This window comes from Pan troglodytes, chromosome 2, assembly GCF_028858775.2.
Source record: "Pan troglodytes isolate AG18354 chromosome 2, NHGRI_mPanTro3-v2.0_pri, whole genome shotgun sequence".
In the NCBI taxonomy this organism is placed as follows: Eukaryota; Metazoa; Chordata; class Mammalia; order Primates; family Hominidae; genus Pan; species Pan troglodytes.
In genome coordinates this window covers 172,228,738-172,246,965 of record NC_086015.1, presented here as the reverse complement: position 1 = coordinate 172,246,965, position 18,228 = coordinate 172,228,738, and the positions used below count along the sequence as shown (strand labels likewise).

At 36.6% G+C, this 18,228-nt stretch overlaps 1 protein-coding gene across 19 annotated transcripts in view; it reads left to right on the top strand.

Annotated features, from left to right (window-relative positions):
* MECOM (MDS1 and EVI1 complex locus) overlaps nt 1–7,653 on the top strand; it is a 580,330-nt gene extending 572,677 nt beyond the window's left edge. For all 19 annotated transcript variants that reach the window (XM_016942279.4, XM_016942276.3, XM_009446819.5 and 16 more), the window contains 3 exons: nt 923–1,159; nt 1,976–2,159; nt 6,117–7,653. In XM_016942279.4, coding sequence (XP_016797768.1) covers nt 923–1,159; nt 1,976–2,159; nt 6,117–6,251 — 556 coding nt within the window. In that variant the 3' untranslated portion in view covers nt 6,252–7,653. The remainder of the gene's footprint in view (nt 1–922; nt 1,160–1,975; nt 2,160–6,116) is intronic.
* Nucleotides 7,654–18,228: the final 10,575 nt, after the last annotated feature.

Here is an 18,228-nt window from a genome sequence, read left to right as displayed (position 1 = left end):
AAGCAAGTTGGCAGTGTATTTGGAAACTAATTTATGTCTGTGCAAAAGATGTTTTCACCATTCTTTGATAAAAGAGGTTAAGCGATTGTTTTTATTAAAAGCTTAATAATGATATGACTTTTTCTGGTCAAATGGATTTTTACTATGTGTGTTTGTCACATCCAAGATTGTTTTATTTATTTTTTAATCCTGGGAAATCTGAATATTAAATTATACTCATTTTTGTTATGTGGAAAAGTGATGGGGGTACATTGTAATACCTGAGCTTTTTCCACCCTGGTGTTTTCCTGAGAAACAAGGAACTATTTCACATTCAGACTGTAAAAAATAATTTGAAAATAGTACAAATAAGTGAGCTCTCAATTACTTCCAAATATGGGTAGAGTGGTTAGGTGGAATATACCACAAATGTCATCTAGTATCAGTAAATACCAGTTGTTTCTTGGCAACTACTTTAACATTGTCTTTGGACTTTTAGATTCACTTTAGGCATGTGTATTGTAGCTATGGCCCATGAGTGATATGAATTTTCCAGGAATCTATTATTTTAAATGGTGGGTACTTACATGGTAATTAGGTAAATTGTGCTGAGAACATACTTATGTGCCTTTTTATATGATATATATAGCAATATCAATTATCAAGCAAAGTCTGATAAGAAATAGGAGACCGAGATTGTTTTTCGGGTTCTGCCAGAGGCTTCATTTATAATCTGAACAATCATACATTATTTTTTTCTTTATCTTCCTATTTGTGAAGTCACATTATTTTTTCATGGTTGACGTAGAGCATAAACAATAAAACATTTCCGATGTTAAGTGTTGAAAATCTAAACTGTTGTTGGGAAGACATAATAAAGGAACAAATTACAATTTTAAAAATGAAACCAACAATTGGACTTTTTTTTTAATGCTTTTGAAAGAATGAATGGCAGTCATTTTAAAGATGAAAAGGCTTTGGTGACCAGTCAAAATTCAGACTTGCTGGATGATGAAGAAGTTGAAGATGAGGTGTTGTTAGATGAGGAGGATGAAGACAATGATATTACTGGAAAAACAGGAAAGGAACCAGTGACAAGTAATTTACATGAAGGAAACCCTGAGGATGACTATGAAGAAACCAGTGCCCTGGAGATGAGTTGCAAGACATCCCCAGTGAGGTGAGTACCTTGGGTGACTTTAGAAACTAAGCTAGAGTAGATCCATGTACGGTTGCAATTCCTCCTGTGATAAGCAATTTGTGAGTTATAAATCACAAAAATTAAACTTGAATTAGTAAGGGATACATGATGGATCAGATTTAAATAGATGAAAATAAGGTGGCCATCAACATAATCCACAAGCATATAAATACATCAGGTTTGGTGCAACTCTGATTAACCTGAGGTGGGAAAGATAAAATGAAAATTACATAAGTACACAATCATTTATTGTTAGACTCTATCTATAAAACTCAAAGAAAAATAGAGATTTTGACGTTATCTAATTATACAATAATCTGGCATGGTCATCAGTTAAGTATAATTGAGATAAATTTCACTTCAGTAGATATATATGTGATCTATATAGATGATAACTTTTTAAATGAAAAGAAATAACCAAACAGTTAAATTGATGGGACTATTATATTTTCATGATGGATGTTGACTAAATATTGTCATAATTAGCTTTACTTTAAATGGAAATAATGAATATATGAATTCTGTCTCTGCCTATTACTGACTAATGTGTCACTGACTTTAACTCTTTATCTCAAATATATGCTTGGCTTTAGTTACTAAAAATCTTAACAGAAATATATTTTTAAGACATGATGTTTGTAAGTATTTATAAAAACCCAATAATTGATGCATGCTACTTTACCTTGCAGATACAATATGAAGTTTGTCAGTTGTATAGATAGATTCAAATGAAAGTGATTTGATTAGATAACAAATGAAAAGAAAATTTCTGTGTTTTTCGTTGGTTCATTTTAGGTATAAAGAGGAAGAATATAAAAGTGGACTTTCTGCTCTAGATCATATAAGGCACTTCACAGATAGCCTCAAAATGAGGAAAATGGAAGATAATCAGTATTCTGAAGCTGAGCTGTCTTCTTTTAGTACTTCCCATGTGCCAGAGGAACTTAAGCAGCCGTTACACAGAAAGTCCAAATCGCAGGTACAGATTTTCCCATAGTACAGCATCATGGTTACATTATGCATGAAACGTACATTTCCTTTGATTACCAAAAAGCAAATATTCTATCTTTGAAATATTTTAGAATCCAAATGGGGTCAGATGCCTTTCTAAAAATGTTCATATCTTTACTGTGTTTATGACCAAATCCAAAATAGTTAAGCAAGAAAGCAATTAATTTAGCTGCATTCTGTATAGAAATTTTATGACAAGCCCCATCCTACACTCATCTTTCCTTGACTTTGCAATTCTCTTACTTTTGTACAGTTAGTTCATCATGTTTGTTTACAAATATTTATGTATTACCTCAGAGTCATTTTCCGTGTCTATACTTTTGTCAATGTAATTATATTTTAAGATTTTTCTGAAAAGTGAATTCTATTTTTTGTCCCCTTCTATGTCTAGTAAATTGTTAGGTGTAGTTAATTAGCAAGTCATCTCATGTTGTAATTTAATAGTAAAATGAGGATCAGAAAGGAAGTGAGTTGCCAAAGGTCTACACCAACTTATTGGCAGATTTGGAAATAAAACCTGTCAATTTAAATTCAACAAATGAATGAGTGAATGAATGGTACTCAAATTTATTAGGCTCTACAACATTGTATCAGCACTATGGTAACTAAAAATAAATCTATTTAAGGGTCCATAAATAGCAATTAAAAGAGCCTCAGTGTTTTTGTTACAAAATAAAGGAAGTCGGTACTTTTTTGTTTGACGTCCACACTCAACCGGATTGTTCATTCAGGTCAATTAAAAATAAAGAAACTTCCTATTATCATATTTATTGGGCACTGTGGTCTAATTGCCTGATCCATTAGTTCATTTTGTAGGTGGCCTGACCTGCAATGTGACCGTATTAGTTTGTACATTTGGAAATGATTTTCTATTTGGGTAAGATGTCTGGGTTTGTCTTAACAGCAAATGTAATAATATCCCAAAGAAGGTGGGAAAAACATTGTGTCAATGGGATAATACAAATCATTAAATAATATTCAATTTAGTAAAAAGTTCTGAGATATTATGTATGGTAATAGGCAAAATAAATGTTCTTTCTCAACTGAAGTTAAAGCAGCCAGCATCTACAGAGGCTCCTAGAGCCTACCTCCATGAACTTAAGAACATCACTTAAAGACTATAGGTACCATTTCTTCATTGTAAAAGGGGTAAGTGGATTTTTATTCAATGGGGATAAAAATGAAGTTTCCAGTTTTTAACATTAAAGGTAAACTAGCTAGAGTAGACATTTCATTTTTACTTAGAGACATCCATAAGGGGTGGCTAGTATTTTTTTTAACCCTTGATTTCCCATTCTTCCATCCTTGTTGATTAGAGATAACTTGAGTATCAAGGTTTTTGGTTTTTTGTTACTTGTTTCTTTGTTTTTGAGACAGGGTCTCACTCAGCTGCTAAGACTGGAGTGCAGTGGTGCAATCACGGCTCACTATAGCCTCGACTTGCTGGGCTCAAGTGATCCTCCCACCTCAGGCATCTGGATAACCGGGACTATTGACACTCACCACTATGCCAGGCTAATTTTTCAATTTTGTGTAGAGATGGGGTTTCACTATGTTGCCCAGGCTTGTCTCAAATTCCTGAGCTCAAGCAATCCTCCCACCTCAGCCTCCCAAATTACTGGGATTTGTGTAGGTGTGACCCATTGCACCTGGCCATGGTTTTTTCTTTTTAAATTTCTTTTAATTAGTCCACCAAAAATGCTTCTTATTTATTGTAAGATATAATACCTAAACACTCCAGAAACTGCCAAAAGTGATAGAAAGCAAAAGGGCCTGAAAACCTACAGATAAGGGATATAATTATAATACATTTTAGTACCAGCATTTTGACATAAAGTCCCAACCCAGCTAGACTGTTACTGTTATAAGAAACACTAGCATTTTGCAATCCTAAGTCATATTTTTCTTGTTACTTGATCATGTTATATAGATTAGTTTGAAAATGGTCAGGCCCTTTTGCAAATTCACTTTATTTCATAATATCATTCATTCGTTCATTTATTAACTACCAGCTATATGCTGGGCACTGATCCTTATATATGAAAATGTTTATTTCCTTTGATTACCAAAAAGGCAGATATGCTGTTTTGCCATTTTCTAGAATCTAAAGGCTCAGATGCTTTAGTCAAAGCATTCATATATTTATTCTGTAATTTTTATAGTCTGTAATTTTTATAGTGATTGAATTGAAAATAGTTGACCAGTACAATAGTAGCTGCATTTTGCATGTGCTCTTCCTCAAGAAACTCTATCCTGTAAAAATTAATTTCATGGTAATAGGTACTATTTATGTATTACCTCAGTCAGGCACACTGAGCTAAACACTTTATGTAAGTTAGTGCATGTGATTCCTCCACAACTCTTGGAGGCCAGTACTGTTATTACTATCATCTGTTTTATAGGAGGAAAGTAAAGCTTAAAAGGTTAAGCAACTTGCTCAAGGTCACACAGCTAGGTGAGTAGAGGCAGGTTTAAAGGCAGGATTAAAACTTAAAATTCCAAAATTTTCTTTGTACTCCTTTTTATCTTCCCAAATATCAGAATTTGTTTTAACTCTTTCAGAATACTCTTTATCTTGTTCTCTAAAAGTAGGTACATAATCAGAATAGATAATTTAGGTTGAATGCTCACTTAACCCATACTTTAAACTCTGCCAAAGATAAGTACTCTATATTATTTATTCTTAATTTCTTAGGATCTATCACAGAGCCTGGCATAGAGTAGATGCTTAAGAAATATTTGTTAAATGGATCATGAGATATTGTAGAGGTCCAAAAGACAAATTGCATACATAAAAGTCAAATGTGTACATTTAGAGCGATGACCCAGCAAATCAAAAATCAGCCTACAAGGGTAGATTTTCTAACTGAATGCAATGATTATGGAAGAAACCACAGACTGGCCACATGTCTCAGCATGACTCCCAGAGATGAAATTCTGCCTAACAACAGAGGCATTTTGTCTTTGTTTACAGACAGTGGAATGTCTTTGGCAGGACTTTAATGATTCCACTTCAGCAGCATTTTGACAAGCAAGTTTAGCAATGGATGAGACCAACAATAGCAAATCAACAGTGAAAAGTTCACTTACAAGTCAAGACCAAACATTTCATTTGAATATTTTGCTTGGCAGTAAATAGGGGATTCTCTGAACAGTTATTTAAAATTTGACATGATAATAGGGAAGAAAGAGTACTTCCTCACAGAGCACCTCCATGCACCTTCTGCTCAGCAGACACTGGAAAACAAGTTGATTAGAACACTGTTGGGTCTTGTGTTTGGTTTTATTTTTTTGGTAGAGCTGATTTGATCCACCTCAACTTATGGGTGCCAGGACTGAGTATGTCAAGCATGGAGGGAAATTGGAGAAAAGACAATGGGTTAAAAGTTGGGCAGAAATACATTTTAGTTATGCTTCTCCCACTATCTATCTAATTGAGTGACTTTGGGCAAGTCACTCAAGCACCTTCAGTGCTTTCGGTTATAAAGTGTAGGAGTCAGGCTGTATCCTCTACTAGGCCACAGCTCTGTCAAGGTAGGTCTATATCTTATTAATATTTGAGGTTTCAGTCATAAGCACACAATAATATTTTTGGTGAATTGAACATATGTAGTGGATGGATGACTGTATTTATAGTTGAACAGGAGACTGACTCATTTTTCTCAATGGAAGCACTATTTGCATTTTAGGTAGGATAGTTCTTTTTGGTTCTGTAGCGTGTGTCACTTTTGGGGCCCCTAGGCACTAAAGGCCAGCAGTAATCCCATGTGGTTTCTACAAAAAATACGCCTTCTTTGCCAAACACACCCATGAAGGATGCCCCTACTCAGGGTCCCATCCCTTTCCATTTACCAACAATATTCTTTGAACTAAAAGTGATGTTTTTCAAATGCCATTTACTGAGTCTCTCTCCTTTTTACCCCAGGCATATGCTATGATGCTGTCACTGTCTGACAAGGAGTCCCTCCATTCTACATCCCACAGTTCTTCCAACGTGTGGCACAGTATGGCCAGGGCTGCGGCGGAATCCAGTGCTATCCAGTCCATAAGCCACGTATGACGTTATCAAGGTTGACCAGAGTGGGACCAAGTCCAACAGTAGCATGGCTCTTTCATATAGGACTATTTACAAGACTGCTGAGCAGAATGCCTTATAAACCTGCAGGGTCACTCATCTAAAGTCTAGTGACCTTAAACTGAATGATTTAAAAAAGAAAAGAAAGAAAAAAGAAACTATTTATTCTCGATATTTTGTTTTGCACAGCAAAGGCAGCTGCTGACTTCTGGAAGATCAATCAATGCGACTTAAAGTGATTCAGTGAAAACAAAAAACTTGGTGGGCTGAAGGCATCTTCCAGTTTACCCCACCTTAGGGTATGGGTGGGTGAGAAGGGCAGTTGAGATGGCAGCATTGATATGAATGAACACTCCATAGAAACTGAATTCTCTTTTGTACAAGATCACCTGACATGATTGGGAACAGTTGCTTTTAATTACAGATTTAATTTTTTTCTTCGTTAAAGTTTTATGTAATTTAACCCTTTGAAGACAGAAGTAGTTGGATGAAATGCACAGTCAATTATTATAGAAACTGATAACAGGGAGTACTTGTTCCCCCTTTTGCCTTCTTAAGTACATTGTTTAAAACTAGGGAAAAAGGGTATGTGTATATTGTAAACTATGGATGTTCACACTCAAAGAGGTTAAGTCAGTGAAGTAACCTATTCATCACCAGTACCGCTGTACCACTAATAAATTGTTTGCCAAATCCTTGTGATAACATCTTAATTTTAGACAATCATGTCACTGTTTTTAATGTTTATTTTTGTGTGTGTGTTGCGTGTATCATGTATTTATTTGTTGGCAAACTATTGTTTGTTGATTAAAATAGCACTGTTCCAGTCAGCCACTACTTTATGACGTCTGAGGCACACCCCTTTCCGAATTTCAAGGACCAAGGTGACCCGACCTGTGTATGAGAGTGCCAAATGGTGTTTGGCTTTTCTTAACATTCCTTTTTGTTTGTTTGTTTTGTTTTCCTTCTTAATGAACTAAATACGAATAGATGCAACTTAGTTTTTGTAATACTGAAATCGATTCAATTGTATAAACGATTATAATTTCTTTCATGGAAGCATGATTCTTCTGATTAAAAACTGTACTCCATATTTTATGCTGGTTGTCTGCAAGCTTGTGCGATGTTATGTTCATGTTAATCCTATTTGTAAAATGAAGTGTTCCCAACCTTATGTTAAAAGAGAGAAGTAAATAACAGACTGTATTCAGTTATTTTGCCCTTTATTGAGGAACCAGATTTGTTTTCTTTTTGTTTGTAATCTCATTTTGAAATAATCGGCAAGTTGAGGTACTTTCTTCAAATGCTTTGTACAATATAAACTGTTATGCCTTTCAGTGCATTACTATGGGAGGAGCAACTAAAAAATAAAGACTTACAAAAAGGAGTATTTTTCCCCACTGTGTGGTATTTTTCCTTCATGCAATTTTACTTTCCCTTTGGGATCCAATGATTTAAAGATATGATGGCTGAGATCTTGATGCCCTACAGATATGTGGAATGTAGAGTATGTTTGTTTTGTTTTGAGATAGCATAAGTGATAGTTCTTGGGCAACAATGAGTCTCACTTATTGTTCTGAACTTTCCCCATGTGGTACAGTCAGGGCTCAAGTGCACCACAACCCAGTCCTGGTATCACTTCACGTTCACAGCATCCACTTAAATTAGGACAAAGAGCGACTTACAGGTTTTCTACGGATTGTATGCCAAAAGGAACTCAGTTTCTTATTTTTGTTTTTCATTATACGAGTACTGTTAACTGATTCACAAAGGGGGGAAACCTTTGACTTTTCTATGCTCCTTTTAATTTTTTGTCCACATGCAAAATATCCTTTTTTCATTGTTATAACTGCGTGTAAACAAGATTTGTTTTTTCTTTCTTTGCTTGTGTCAAAAGAAAAAAAAAATTACACTGCATAGTGCTACAAATTCTTCAAAATAATAATGTAGCAGTTTCCCAATATTCCATCATTTGATCTACTATAATTTCCTCCACCACTTTAATTTTGTTGAAGATTTTTCTGCTATTTGCTAGTCAGCAATTATATTTTAATTTTCAAGCATATAATTGTTTCTGTGTGTTCATATATGTATATACAGAGTTGGAATGTGAGTAGTAGTACTTCCATAAGATAAATTTTCTGCTGGGGGAGCAGTTATTTATTTTTTTTGCTCTTTAAGCATAATGCCAAGTTGTTTTAGAGTAGACTTATTCTAATTTTGGCTGATCGTAGAGATTTAACAAGGCCTGAATAAATTAGTATGACATGTAGAAATAGATTCAGACCGATTTTTTCATTCGTTTATTCATTCTTAGCCACAATATCAGATACATAGAGAATCTCCCTGCATCCTTTCTAAATGTGGGTAGAATAAGAATTAAAAATATAGGGTATGTTTATTAATTTCTTTTACAGAAAGTACGCACAGGAAATATTCAGAAAATATATTTAAGCTATAAATCCATTAACTAAGGCAAATAAGAATTTAGTATTTACGACATAAGAATGGCATATTTGAGAAAAGAGAAATCTGGAATATGCAGGGCATTTTTCATTGTTTTAAAGAATGTACCAGGCTGGGTGTGGTGGCTCATGCCTGTAATCCCAGCACTGTGGGGAGCTGAGCCAGGAGGATCACTTGAGCCCAGAAGTTCCAGACTAGCCTGGGCAACATGGCCAAGCCCTATCTCTACAAAAAATACAAAAATTAGCCAGGAGTGGTGGTGCAGGCCTGTAGTCCCTGCTACTTGAGAGAGGCTGAAAGGTGGGAGGATCACTTGAGGCTGGGAGATGGAAGCTACAGGAATGTACCACTGCACTTCAGCCTGGGTGACAGGGCGAGACCTTGTCTTAAATATATATACAAATTCTGAAGCAGTTCAAGTATTCCCAATGCAACTGGCTTCTTGTTAGGCTTTGAGCATAACTTTTCAGTTGTTTGCTAATACTTGGTTCCTCCGAATTCCAAACAGGCATTCAACCTTACATTTCTGCTTGTTTCCTCCATTTATTTAGCCAGTAGCCCTTCACTACATGGCCCTGGAGAGGGACAGTGAGATATGGTGGAGACAATCTTGGACTTGGAAACTGAAGGCCAGGGTCTGAGTTCTGGCTCCACCACTTTACTGGCTTCAAGGTCTTGGGAAAGTCATATATCTCCCATTCCATCTGTGAAACAACAGTAATAATAACTGCTGCACCTACTAATTCATTGGGTTTCTGCGAATGTCAACAATCAAAATAACTTTTTGAAAATATTTGGTAAAACTTCTATAAATACAAAACATTTTATAATTTTTGTGGTAACAGTCAAAGGAATAGAAAATGTGTGTGTGTATACAGAGTTATGAGGAAAAATTTATAATACAACAGAAATCTAAACTTAAAAAAAGACTGGATATGGAAGTTTAGGGAAAAGTTAGGTATTTCTTGAAAAAATATGTAGGTTTAAAAAAATAACACAAGCCAAACTTCTTTAAAACATAAGATGCCCAGAATTATTGTTTATTTATTTATTTATTTTTTTATTTTTCTTTCTTTTTTTTTTTTGAGACAGTATCTCCCCTCTGTCCCCCAGGCTGGATTGCAGTGGTGCAATCTCAGCTCACTGCAACCTCTGCCTCTCAGGTATAAGGGATTCTCTCACCTCAGCCTCCAGAGTAGCTGGGATTACAGGCACGCGCCATCATGGCCGGCTAATTTTTTTTTGTATTTTTAGTAGAGATGGTTTTTCACTATGTTGTCCAGGCTGGTCTCTAACTCCTGGCCTCCAGTGATCCACCCGCCTTGGCCTCCCAAAGTGCTGGGATTACAGGCATGAGCCACCGCTCCCGGCCCTGTTTTTTGAATTGACAAATAAAAATTGCACATATTTGTGGTATATAACAGGATATTTTGATATATGTATGCATTATGGAATGGCTAAACAAGCTAATTAACATATACATTACCTTACTTTGTGTGTGTGTGTGAGGAGAGCACATATAATCTATCCTCTTAACAATTTTCAAGTAATCAATATATTGTTATTAATTATAGTCACCATGATGTATAATAGATCTGTTGAACTTTTTTTTTCAGTATAATTTTTGAGGACTCTCAAAAAAATTCAAGAAAAGGTAAGAAAACACATTCAAAGAGTAGGCACATTCATAATTTTACTTTTAGATAATGACCATCTACCAATATTAATTTCCATAAAGAATAAAGAAAATTATTTATTCATTTTTAAACTGCCTGTTATGTTGATAGCACGCTGGAAATGTGTATATTCATTACTGTAACTAACCTTCACAATAGGCCTACAAGCCGGCAGTCTTATTCCTGTTTTATGGATAAGGAAAACTGGAGCTCAGAAAATTTAAGAACCTTACTCAGAGGAGCCCAGCTGACTGCCTGGGAATCCAGGAGGGCTGACTCCTTAGCCCACACTTAGCTGAGAGTCTCAGACCTCCTGGTTCAGGCACAGCTGAAGAAAAGCCAAAATGGGGCCGGGCGCGGTGTAATCCCAGCACTTTGGGAGGCCGAGGTGGGCAGATCACGAGGTCAGGAGATCGACCATCCTGGCTAACACGGTGAAACCCTGTCTCTACTAAAAATGCAAAAAAATTAGCCGGGCGTGGTGGCGGGCACCTGTAGTCCCAGCTACTCGGGAGGCTGAGGCAGGAGAATGGCGTGAACCCAGGAGGCGGAGCTTGCAGTGAGCCAAGATGGCGCCACTGCACTCCAGCCTGGGCGACAGAGTGAGACTCTGTCACACACACACACACACACAAAAGCCAAAATGGAATATTCCAAAACTGAGGAAATATGCACCCCTCTAACCCCCACAGTGAGGCTGTCAGGATGCAAATATGCCGAGGAGACATTTAGGCGTCTGACTCTTGGCTGTGAAGGTTTTGAAAGGTGAGCGCTAAGGACTGGTTGCCAGGCTTTTTAAATTCAGGTTATCTCAAGTCAGAACCAACAATACTAGTGCTTTTGAAAGATTCTAAATGTTTCCTTAATAAGAGCCTTAGTTACCTTGTTTGCAAATTCCTAGCAGGTGGCTTAAGTTTCCTCTTTAGTTATTCTTTTTGTAAAAAAAAAAAAAAAAAAATTATCCAAAACCTACATTTTGAATGTATTAACACGGAAAGACTTAAGCCCTTTCTGAAATGATTAGCAGACTCATCATAAGAGAAAGCAAATGCAGCTAAGAAGTATTCTCATTTCATTCTCTCCAGGCTTAAAGAAACTTAATGAATGGAAGGAATACAGAGAGAAGTGGGAAGAACGGAAGAAACTTACCAAACAAATTGGGTCCAGGAGCCCTGAAGAGACTTTAGTGAACTGGACAGCTATTCCACAAGAGAACTGGGTTAGTATTGAATTGTTCCTTATATTCCACATAACCATTTGTCGATACAAGAGGCTGTCCTTGGTGCAACATGTATTTCAAAAAAGAAGAGAACTACTTCACATCCATTAGAATATAGGCTAATATTTTTTAAAAATCACTGGTGAGAGTGTGGAAAAATTGGAACCCTTTGGATTGTTGATGGGAATATAAAATTGTGCAGCCACTATAGGGAATAGTATAGTGGTTTTTCAAAAAGTCGTGATTTCACTTATGGGTATACTCTCAAAAGAATTAGCAGGGTCTCTAAGAGATATTTGTACACTCATGTTCATAGCAGCATTATTCACAGTAGTGAAGAGGTGGAAGCAACCCAAGTGTGCATCAACGGATAAATGGATAAACAAAATGTGGTATATACATGCAATGGGATGTTATTCAGCTTCAAAAATAAGGGAAATTCAGACACATGAGGTAACATGGATAAACCTTGAGAACATCATGCTAAGTGAAGTAAGCCAGTCACAAAAAAACAAATAATGCCACTGGGCGTGGTGGCTCACGTCTGTAATCCCAGCACTTTGAGAGGCCGAGGCAGGTGGATCACTTGAGGTCAGGAGTTCAAGACCAGCATGGTCAACATGGCGAAACTCTGTCTCTACTAAAAATACAAAAATTAGCCAGGCGTGGTGGCACACACCTGTAATCCCAGCTCCTCAGAAGGCTGAGGCAAGAGAATCACATGAACACAAGAGGCAGAGGTTGCAGTGATCCGAGATTGTGCCACTGCACTCCAGCCTAGGTGACAGAGCGAGACTTTGTCTCAAGAAACAAGACAAAACAAGACAACAAATAACGTGTGATTGCACTTATGAGGCACCTAGAGCAGTCAATTCATAGGAAAGTAGAATGGTGGTTGCCAGGGGCTTGGGGAGGTGGGGAATGGGAAGTTGTAAATGAGTATAGAATTTCAATTTTGCAAGATGAAAAGAGTTCTGGAGATTGGCTACACAACAGTGTGAATGTACTTACTACTATTGAACTGTGCATTTAAAATTTTAAGATGATAAAAATCTTTGTTATGTATATTTTACCACGAATGACAAAGAAAAAATAATACAATCCCACTCTGTTTGTATGGTTCTTTTGACAGAAAGAATTTAATTCTATTCAGCTCAAGGAGAGAAGCAAATTATCAGGTGGATGTGGAACAGCTTACACAATCAAAGGGAAATCTGGAAAACCAGGCCTCATACACAACCCAGAACCAGTGGATAGGCAAGAGCAAGAACCAATAGGTAGCCTTGGGCTGCTATCATCAAGATGCATCAATTGTCATCATTTTCAGTCTTTTTTTTTTTTTTGGTCCCTCTGTGTCCAGATTTAAATTTTAGAAATAGAGTAAGAAATTAGCCCTGCTTGAGATCCCAGCACCATCAAGAGCACCATTAATCCCACCTGAAGGTGTGGGGCAGGAAAGACTAGTTCCTATACAGTCATATAGAGAGGCTCCTCACAAATAAGTGGGAATAAGTTATGGACATCAAAAACAGCAAATATCCATACCACCTGTATCACTGGAAAACTAACATATATAAGGGCCAATAATTTCAGGGCCAGGCACATAATTTGTTAATGTCAGGGGTAGAAGGATAACATAGATAGCACATACAAAATTAGAACTGCTCCAGAAGGACCTGTAATCCTAAAACATTACAGTTCTTTAATTGTCTTAGAGAATTCTTGAAGAATTATTTTGCTTTAAATGCTTCAGTTATTAATTTTACTGATGACTCTGCAAGACTCACAATGAAACTGTAGCCAAGTAGCCAAGTGTTACTGAGAATTAAAGCACACTGATTCATAAAGACATTTTGGGGGTGTATGCAAAAAACATGGTCAGGAAGAAACTAAAGCTTTTGTCTAAATCAAAAACTTCTTTGGGGGTGTATGCAAAAAACATGGTCAGGAAGAAACTAAAGCTTTTGTCTAAATCAAAAGCATTCAATAAATCAATATCTAGAAAGGAGAACAGAAACCACTCTAAATATTTTAAGCAGAGAAGAAGGATTTAATGCAGAGGGTTGCATTCAAGGGCATTGGAAGGGCTAGGAGAACAAAAGGAAGAAAAAGATGTAAAGGAGAGACCAGGAAATAACTAAGGGCCCCACTCCCCACGGAGTTACAGGAGTGTGGCTGCTGTTGCTGCTGCCTGGATGTTGCCCTTATTGCAGTTGCTGGAACCACTGATTGCCTTCACTTACCTGTCACTATTACTGATAAAGTCACCCCTCCTCCTGCCTTCTTACCTCCCTCAACTGCTTTCCATGGTACCTCACTGGAAACCAGGTAGCAAGAGAGTGTCGGGGGTGAAGATTTGGCTCATCAGGGCCCCTAAGATACAGTGGAATAGGGAAATGGTGCTGGTTACCAACAGACTATATCTGGCATAGAACTGCCTAAACTGGACATACATACCTAGTTAATGGAGAAAGCCTCCAATAGCTCCCTATTGTTCTTCAAATGAATATCATCAGGTCGACATGGCCTCCAGGGCACCCCATGACCTAGTTCTTGCCTACCTGTTTAGTCTTTCCCTACCTGCCTTTCTCAGATTTACCGGATTACTTTCAGTCACCAAATTCAATTTCACTTCCAAGGACTGTGCACAGTATATGTGTGAACTTGGAGCACTCCTATCTTCCTCCAATCCAGAATCCCACTCCTCCAGTCATCCCCTATATTCTCACTTGGCTAATTTAGTTTATTCTTCAGATTTTAATGTACATGTTAGTCTTTCAGTGAAACATTCCTTGATATCTTCTCACTTTCTCTCACCTATTAGTGTAAATTAACTAGTCCTGTTGTGTCTCTCATCAAACAATTTGCCACACATTCAATGCACCTATTGCAATCTGTAATTGTATACATAGATATTAGTGTATTATTTAAGAACTCTATTGCTAATGTCTTAGGCTCCATGAATGAACTAACTGTATCTACTTTGATCAATGCTGTTTCTCCAGTGACTACTATGGCACATTGTGTCTATTCTATACATTTTATTAAATAATGAATAAATAGATAAATTATCTAAAAGGACATATACCAAACTAGTATTCAGGGTTACCTCTAGGGAGCGCAGTGGGTAATTTTTTATATTATACATTTTTGACTATTTGATATTTTCAATAAGAATGAATTACTCTTGTTTTATTAAAAACATACTTCTTTTTATGAGCATAACCCATGAAAAAGAGATTCTCAGTTTAGGAATTTATCCTAAAAATTTGTTAGCATTACATACTAAGATTTGCGAACATGGATGTTGATTAAAACATTGATAATAATAAAATAATTATTATCTACAAAGTAGTCAGTGAAAGAGACTCAGCAAAGTAAACTATGCTGTCTGCCTGTTTAAGTACATGAGCAGATAATCTCGATATGTTATTAACTGAAGAAGCAAGTTACAAATATCTGGAAGCTATATCGTGTAACATTTTACTGGTTGGCAAGATTATGCGTGAATTTCATTTGCTTTATTCTTGTTGTTTGTCTGCATTTTTACATTATCTAAAAGAATGTGTGGCTTTTTAATAAGACAAACTTTACAAAAACAAACAAATTCTTTTAAATTAGTTAAGCAAAGAGTAAATTACGTAAAGAGAACAAAAAGAAATCTTGTGTGTGAGAGTGACAGGAGCCTTCTAATCATGCACTGTGAGGGAGGGCTGAGCCCAACCTGCTCATTATGCAGGTAACACAGTGAGATCTCAAAAGAGGGATGGTGGTTTTGTCTAAGGTGCAAGATCACATAGCTGATTTGGAGTCCAAACCCAAGTTTCTTCTTTCTAGGCCACTACAGTGAGGAGTGGGTTATGAGCAGAGTGGGGTAAAATCCTGGTATCCAACAAAGGAGGTCGGGTCAAAGACTTCTGTGATAAGTTCAGGGGTTAGATTACCTCCAAATGTGCTCAGATTGGCTCTATGCCACAAAAGCCAAACTCAACTTCAGCTTGTTTTCATGTGTCACAAATGAAAGAAAATATGTCTTAATGGCAACAAACGTATTGTCCATATTATAAAAGTAGAGTGTATTATCCATTTCCCACATGTTGATTCATAGCAATTTCGTTCCTGTTTGGAGCTCTAACTACTTATCAGAAATGGTGATGAACTAATAGTGATGAACAGAAATAACCAACTAAATAGTACTGAGCTCCTGTAAGCAAGAAAGAAGTGTTAAAAGCATCTTATGTAAAAATTCTGCCCTATTTTGACATCTCAGAAGGCAAAGCTCACTTTCAATACTTTCTCTCCATTATTTCCCTGCAGGATAAAAAGTTTTAGCTCCTTCCAAGCATTTCTTGTAGGAAGCAGTATCTTTAAATCAGGTTAAAGAAATCAGGAGAAAAAAAGAATCAGAGATCTCCCAAAGAAGCAACATTTACGAGTCTAGCAGGAGGCCAGCTAGTGTCGTGACCTTGTCAGAAAATATGTCCTTACCTCCACCGTTGAAGTCATCCTGGTCTGTGATAATCATATGCGCTTCCTTTAAAACAATAATATATTATTTTATGACGGATGACATATTAAGTGATTTCAATCAGCAGTAGTGAATCTGATCCTTTTCTCCGTGATAGTTATGGGAGGAAACGTATTTTTAAGAGGCCAAAAGAGGATGAAAATGGATGTAAGGGGACAGATTTGAGGCCCTCCCTGAGCGGGTAAGACTGGGCTGTAAGAAGCTGAGGATGGTGGCAGCTATCTGAACAATCTGTCTTCATGGGCTGGGAGAAGGTGCCATAGGTGGAGAGAGAAGAATACAGCTTTCATTTTTGTTTTGTTCTGCTTTGCTTTGTTTTTATCAAGGACCAGTTCTTTCATCAACATTCACTTTCTAAAGATGAAATTAAGGACTAAGGTCTTCAATTTGACAGAATAAAAAGGCAGTAACAGAAGGATAAGTGGGAAATCTCAATGGACAATTTTCAATAAGTGAATATATTAGGATAGTAGGAGTAGGAAGATTCAATTGGACCCATGGCTTTGTAAACCTCTTCAGAGCAAAACACACTGACTAAAACCTAAAGATTTAGATTGTTTACTTCCAAATGTCTTTACAGAGAAAAATAGTCTTTATGAAAAAGCATCTCCCCATTAGTATCACTAATTTAGTGTCAACTGTTATTTAAATGGGTAAATTGGTGGCATTTTTTTTACTGTTCTTGCATATATTTAAAATTAAAAATTTTCTGTTCATATTCTTCTAAGTCCAATAATTTTTGTGTATAACTAACTAAAAAGTAGTTGCTGGGTCATTTCATTTTTTCCTAAAACACCATCCAAAGGTACAAAATGTTAAAGATAATTAGAGATGGCTCGTGCCTGTAATCCCAGCACTTCGGAAGGCTGAGGTGGGCGGATCACCTGAGGTCAGGAGTTCGAGACCAGCCTGACCAACATGGAGAAACCCCGTCTCTACTAAAATAAAATAAAATAAAATAAATACAAAATACAAAATTAGCCAGGCATGGTGGCGCATCACTGTAATCCCAGTTACTCAGGAGGCTAAGGTAGGACAATCGCTTGAATCTGGGAGGCGGAGGTTGTGGTGAGCTGTGATTGGGCCACTGCATTCCAGCCCGGGCAACGAGAAACTCCATCTCAAAAAAAAAAAAAAAGAAAAGAAAAAAGAAAAAAGAAAAGAAAAGAAAAGAAAAAAGAATAATTAGAGAAAGTGGAATTGCTCTCATTCATGTTAGCATTCAGAAGCACTTTAGGACTATCGCATAGGCTTTACTGGGTACCACAGTTCTTAGAAAGGCAACAGCAATGTTGGAAAGGCACAGATGTAGAGTCAAAGAGATCTGCAGTCTTATCCTTTTTGCCACAAACTAGTTGTGTGATCTCACCTAAGAACAGTGAGCCCCACATTTTAATGATTTAGATAGCAACACAACTTTTGCCTTATCTCTAAGCCACTTGTATCATTATTTATTTAACATTTCTTTGTCTTGATTCATTTTTTACAGCTTGATAATTTTATTTGAAAAGAACATGTAAATAGAAAACTACTTGCTATAAATATAACTTAATAATAGAAATATGCACAATGAAAAACTACAATATTATTAGATTTTAGTGAGATACAGTTGCTCTTTAACTTATGATGGGGCTACATCCTGATCAACCCATAGTAAATAGAAAATGTCATAAATAGAGAATGCATTTAATCCACCTAACTTACCAAACGCCATAGCTTAGTGTAGCCTCCCTTAAACATACTCGGGACATTTACATTATCCTACAACTGGGCAAACTCATCTGGCAACACAGTACGCTGTATAGCATATAGGTTCTTTACACTTGTGGTTGTGACCTAGACTGAGAAAAGATCAAAATTCAAAATTGGAAGTACGGTTTCTACTCAGTGCATATTGCTTTTGCACCACAGCGACATCGAATCATCATAGGTTGGGGACCATCTGTACTTGTGGTCGATGTTACTACATATTGAAAAGTACACATTCTTGTTAGGGAGATGCATGTAACTAACTAGTTCTGTCTAATGTTCTGTCATTAGGTGAAATGACATTTCACACTACTGGTCCAAGTA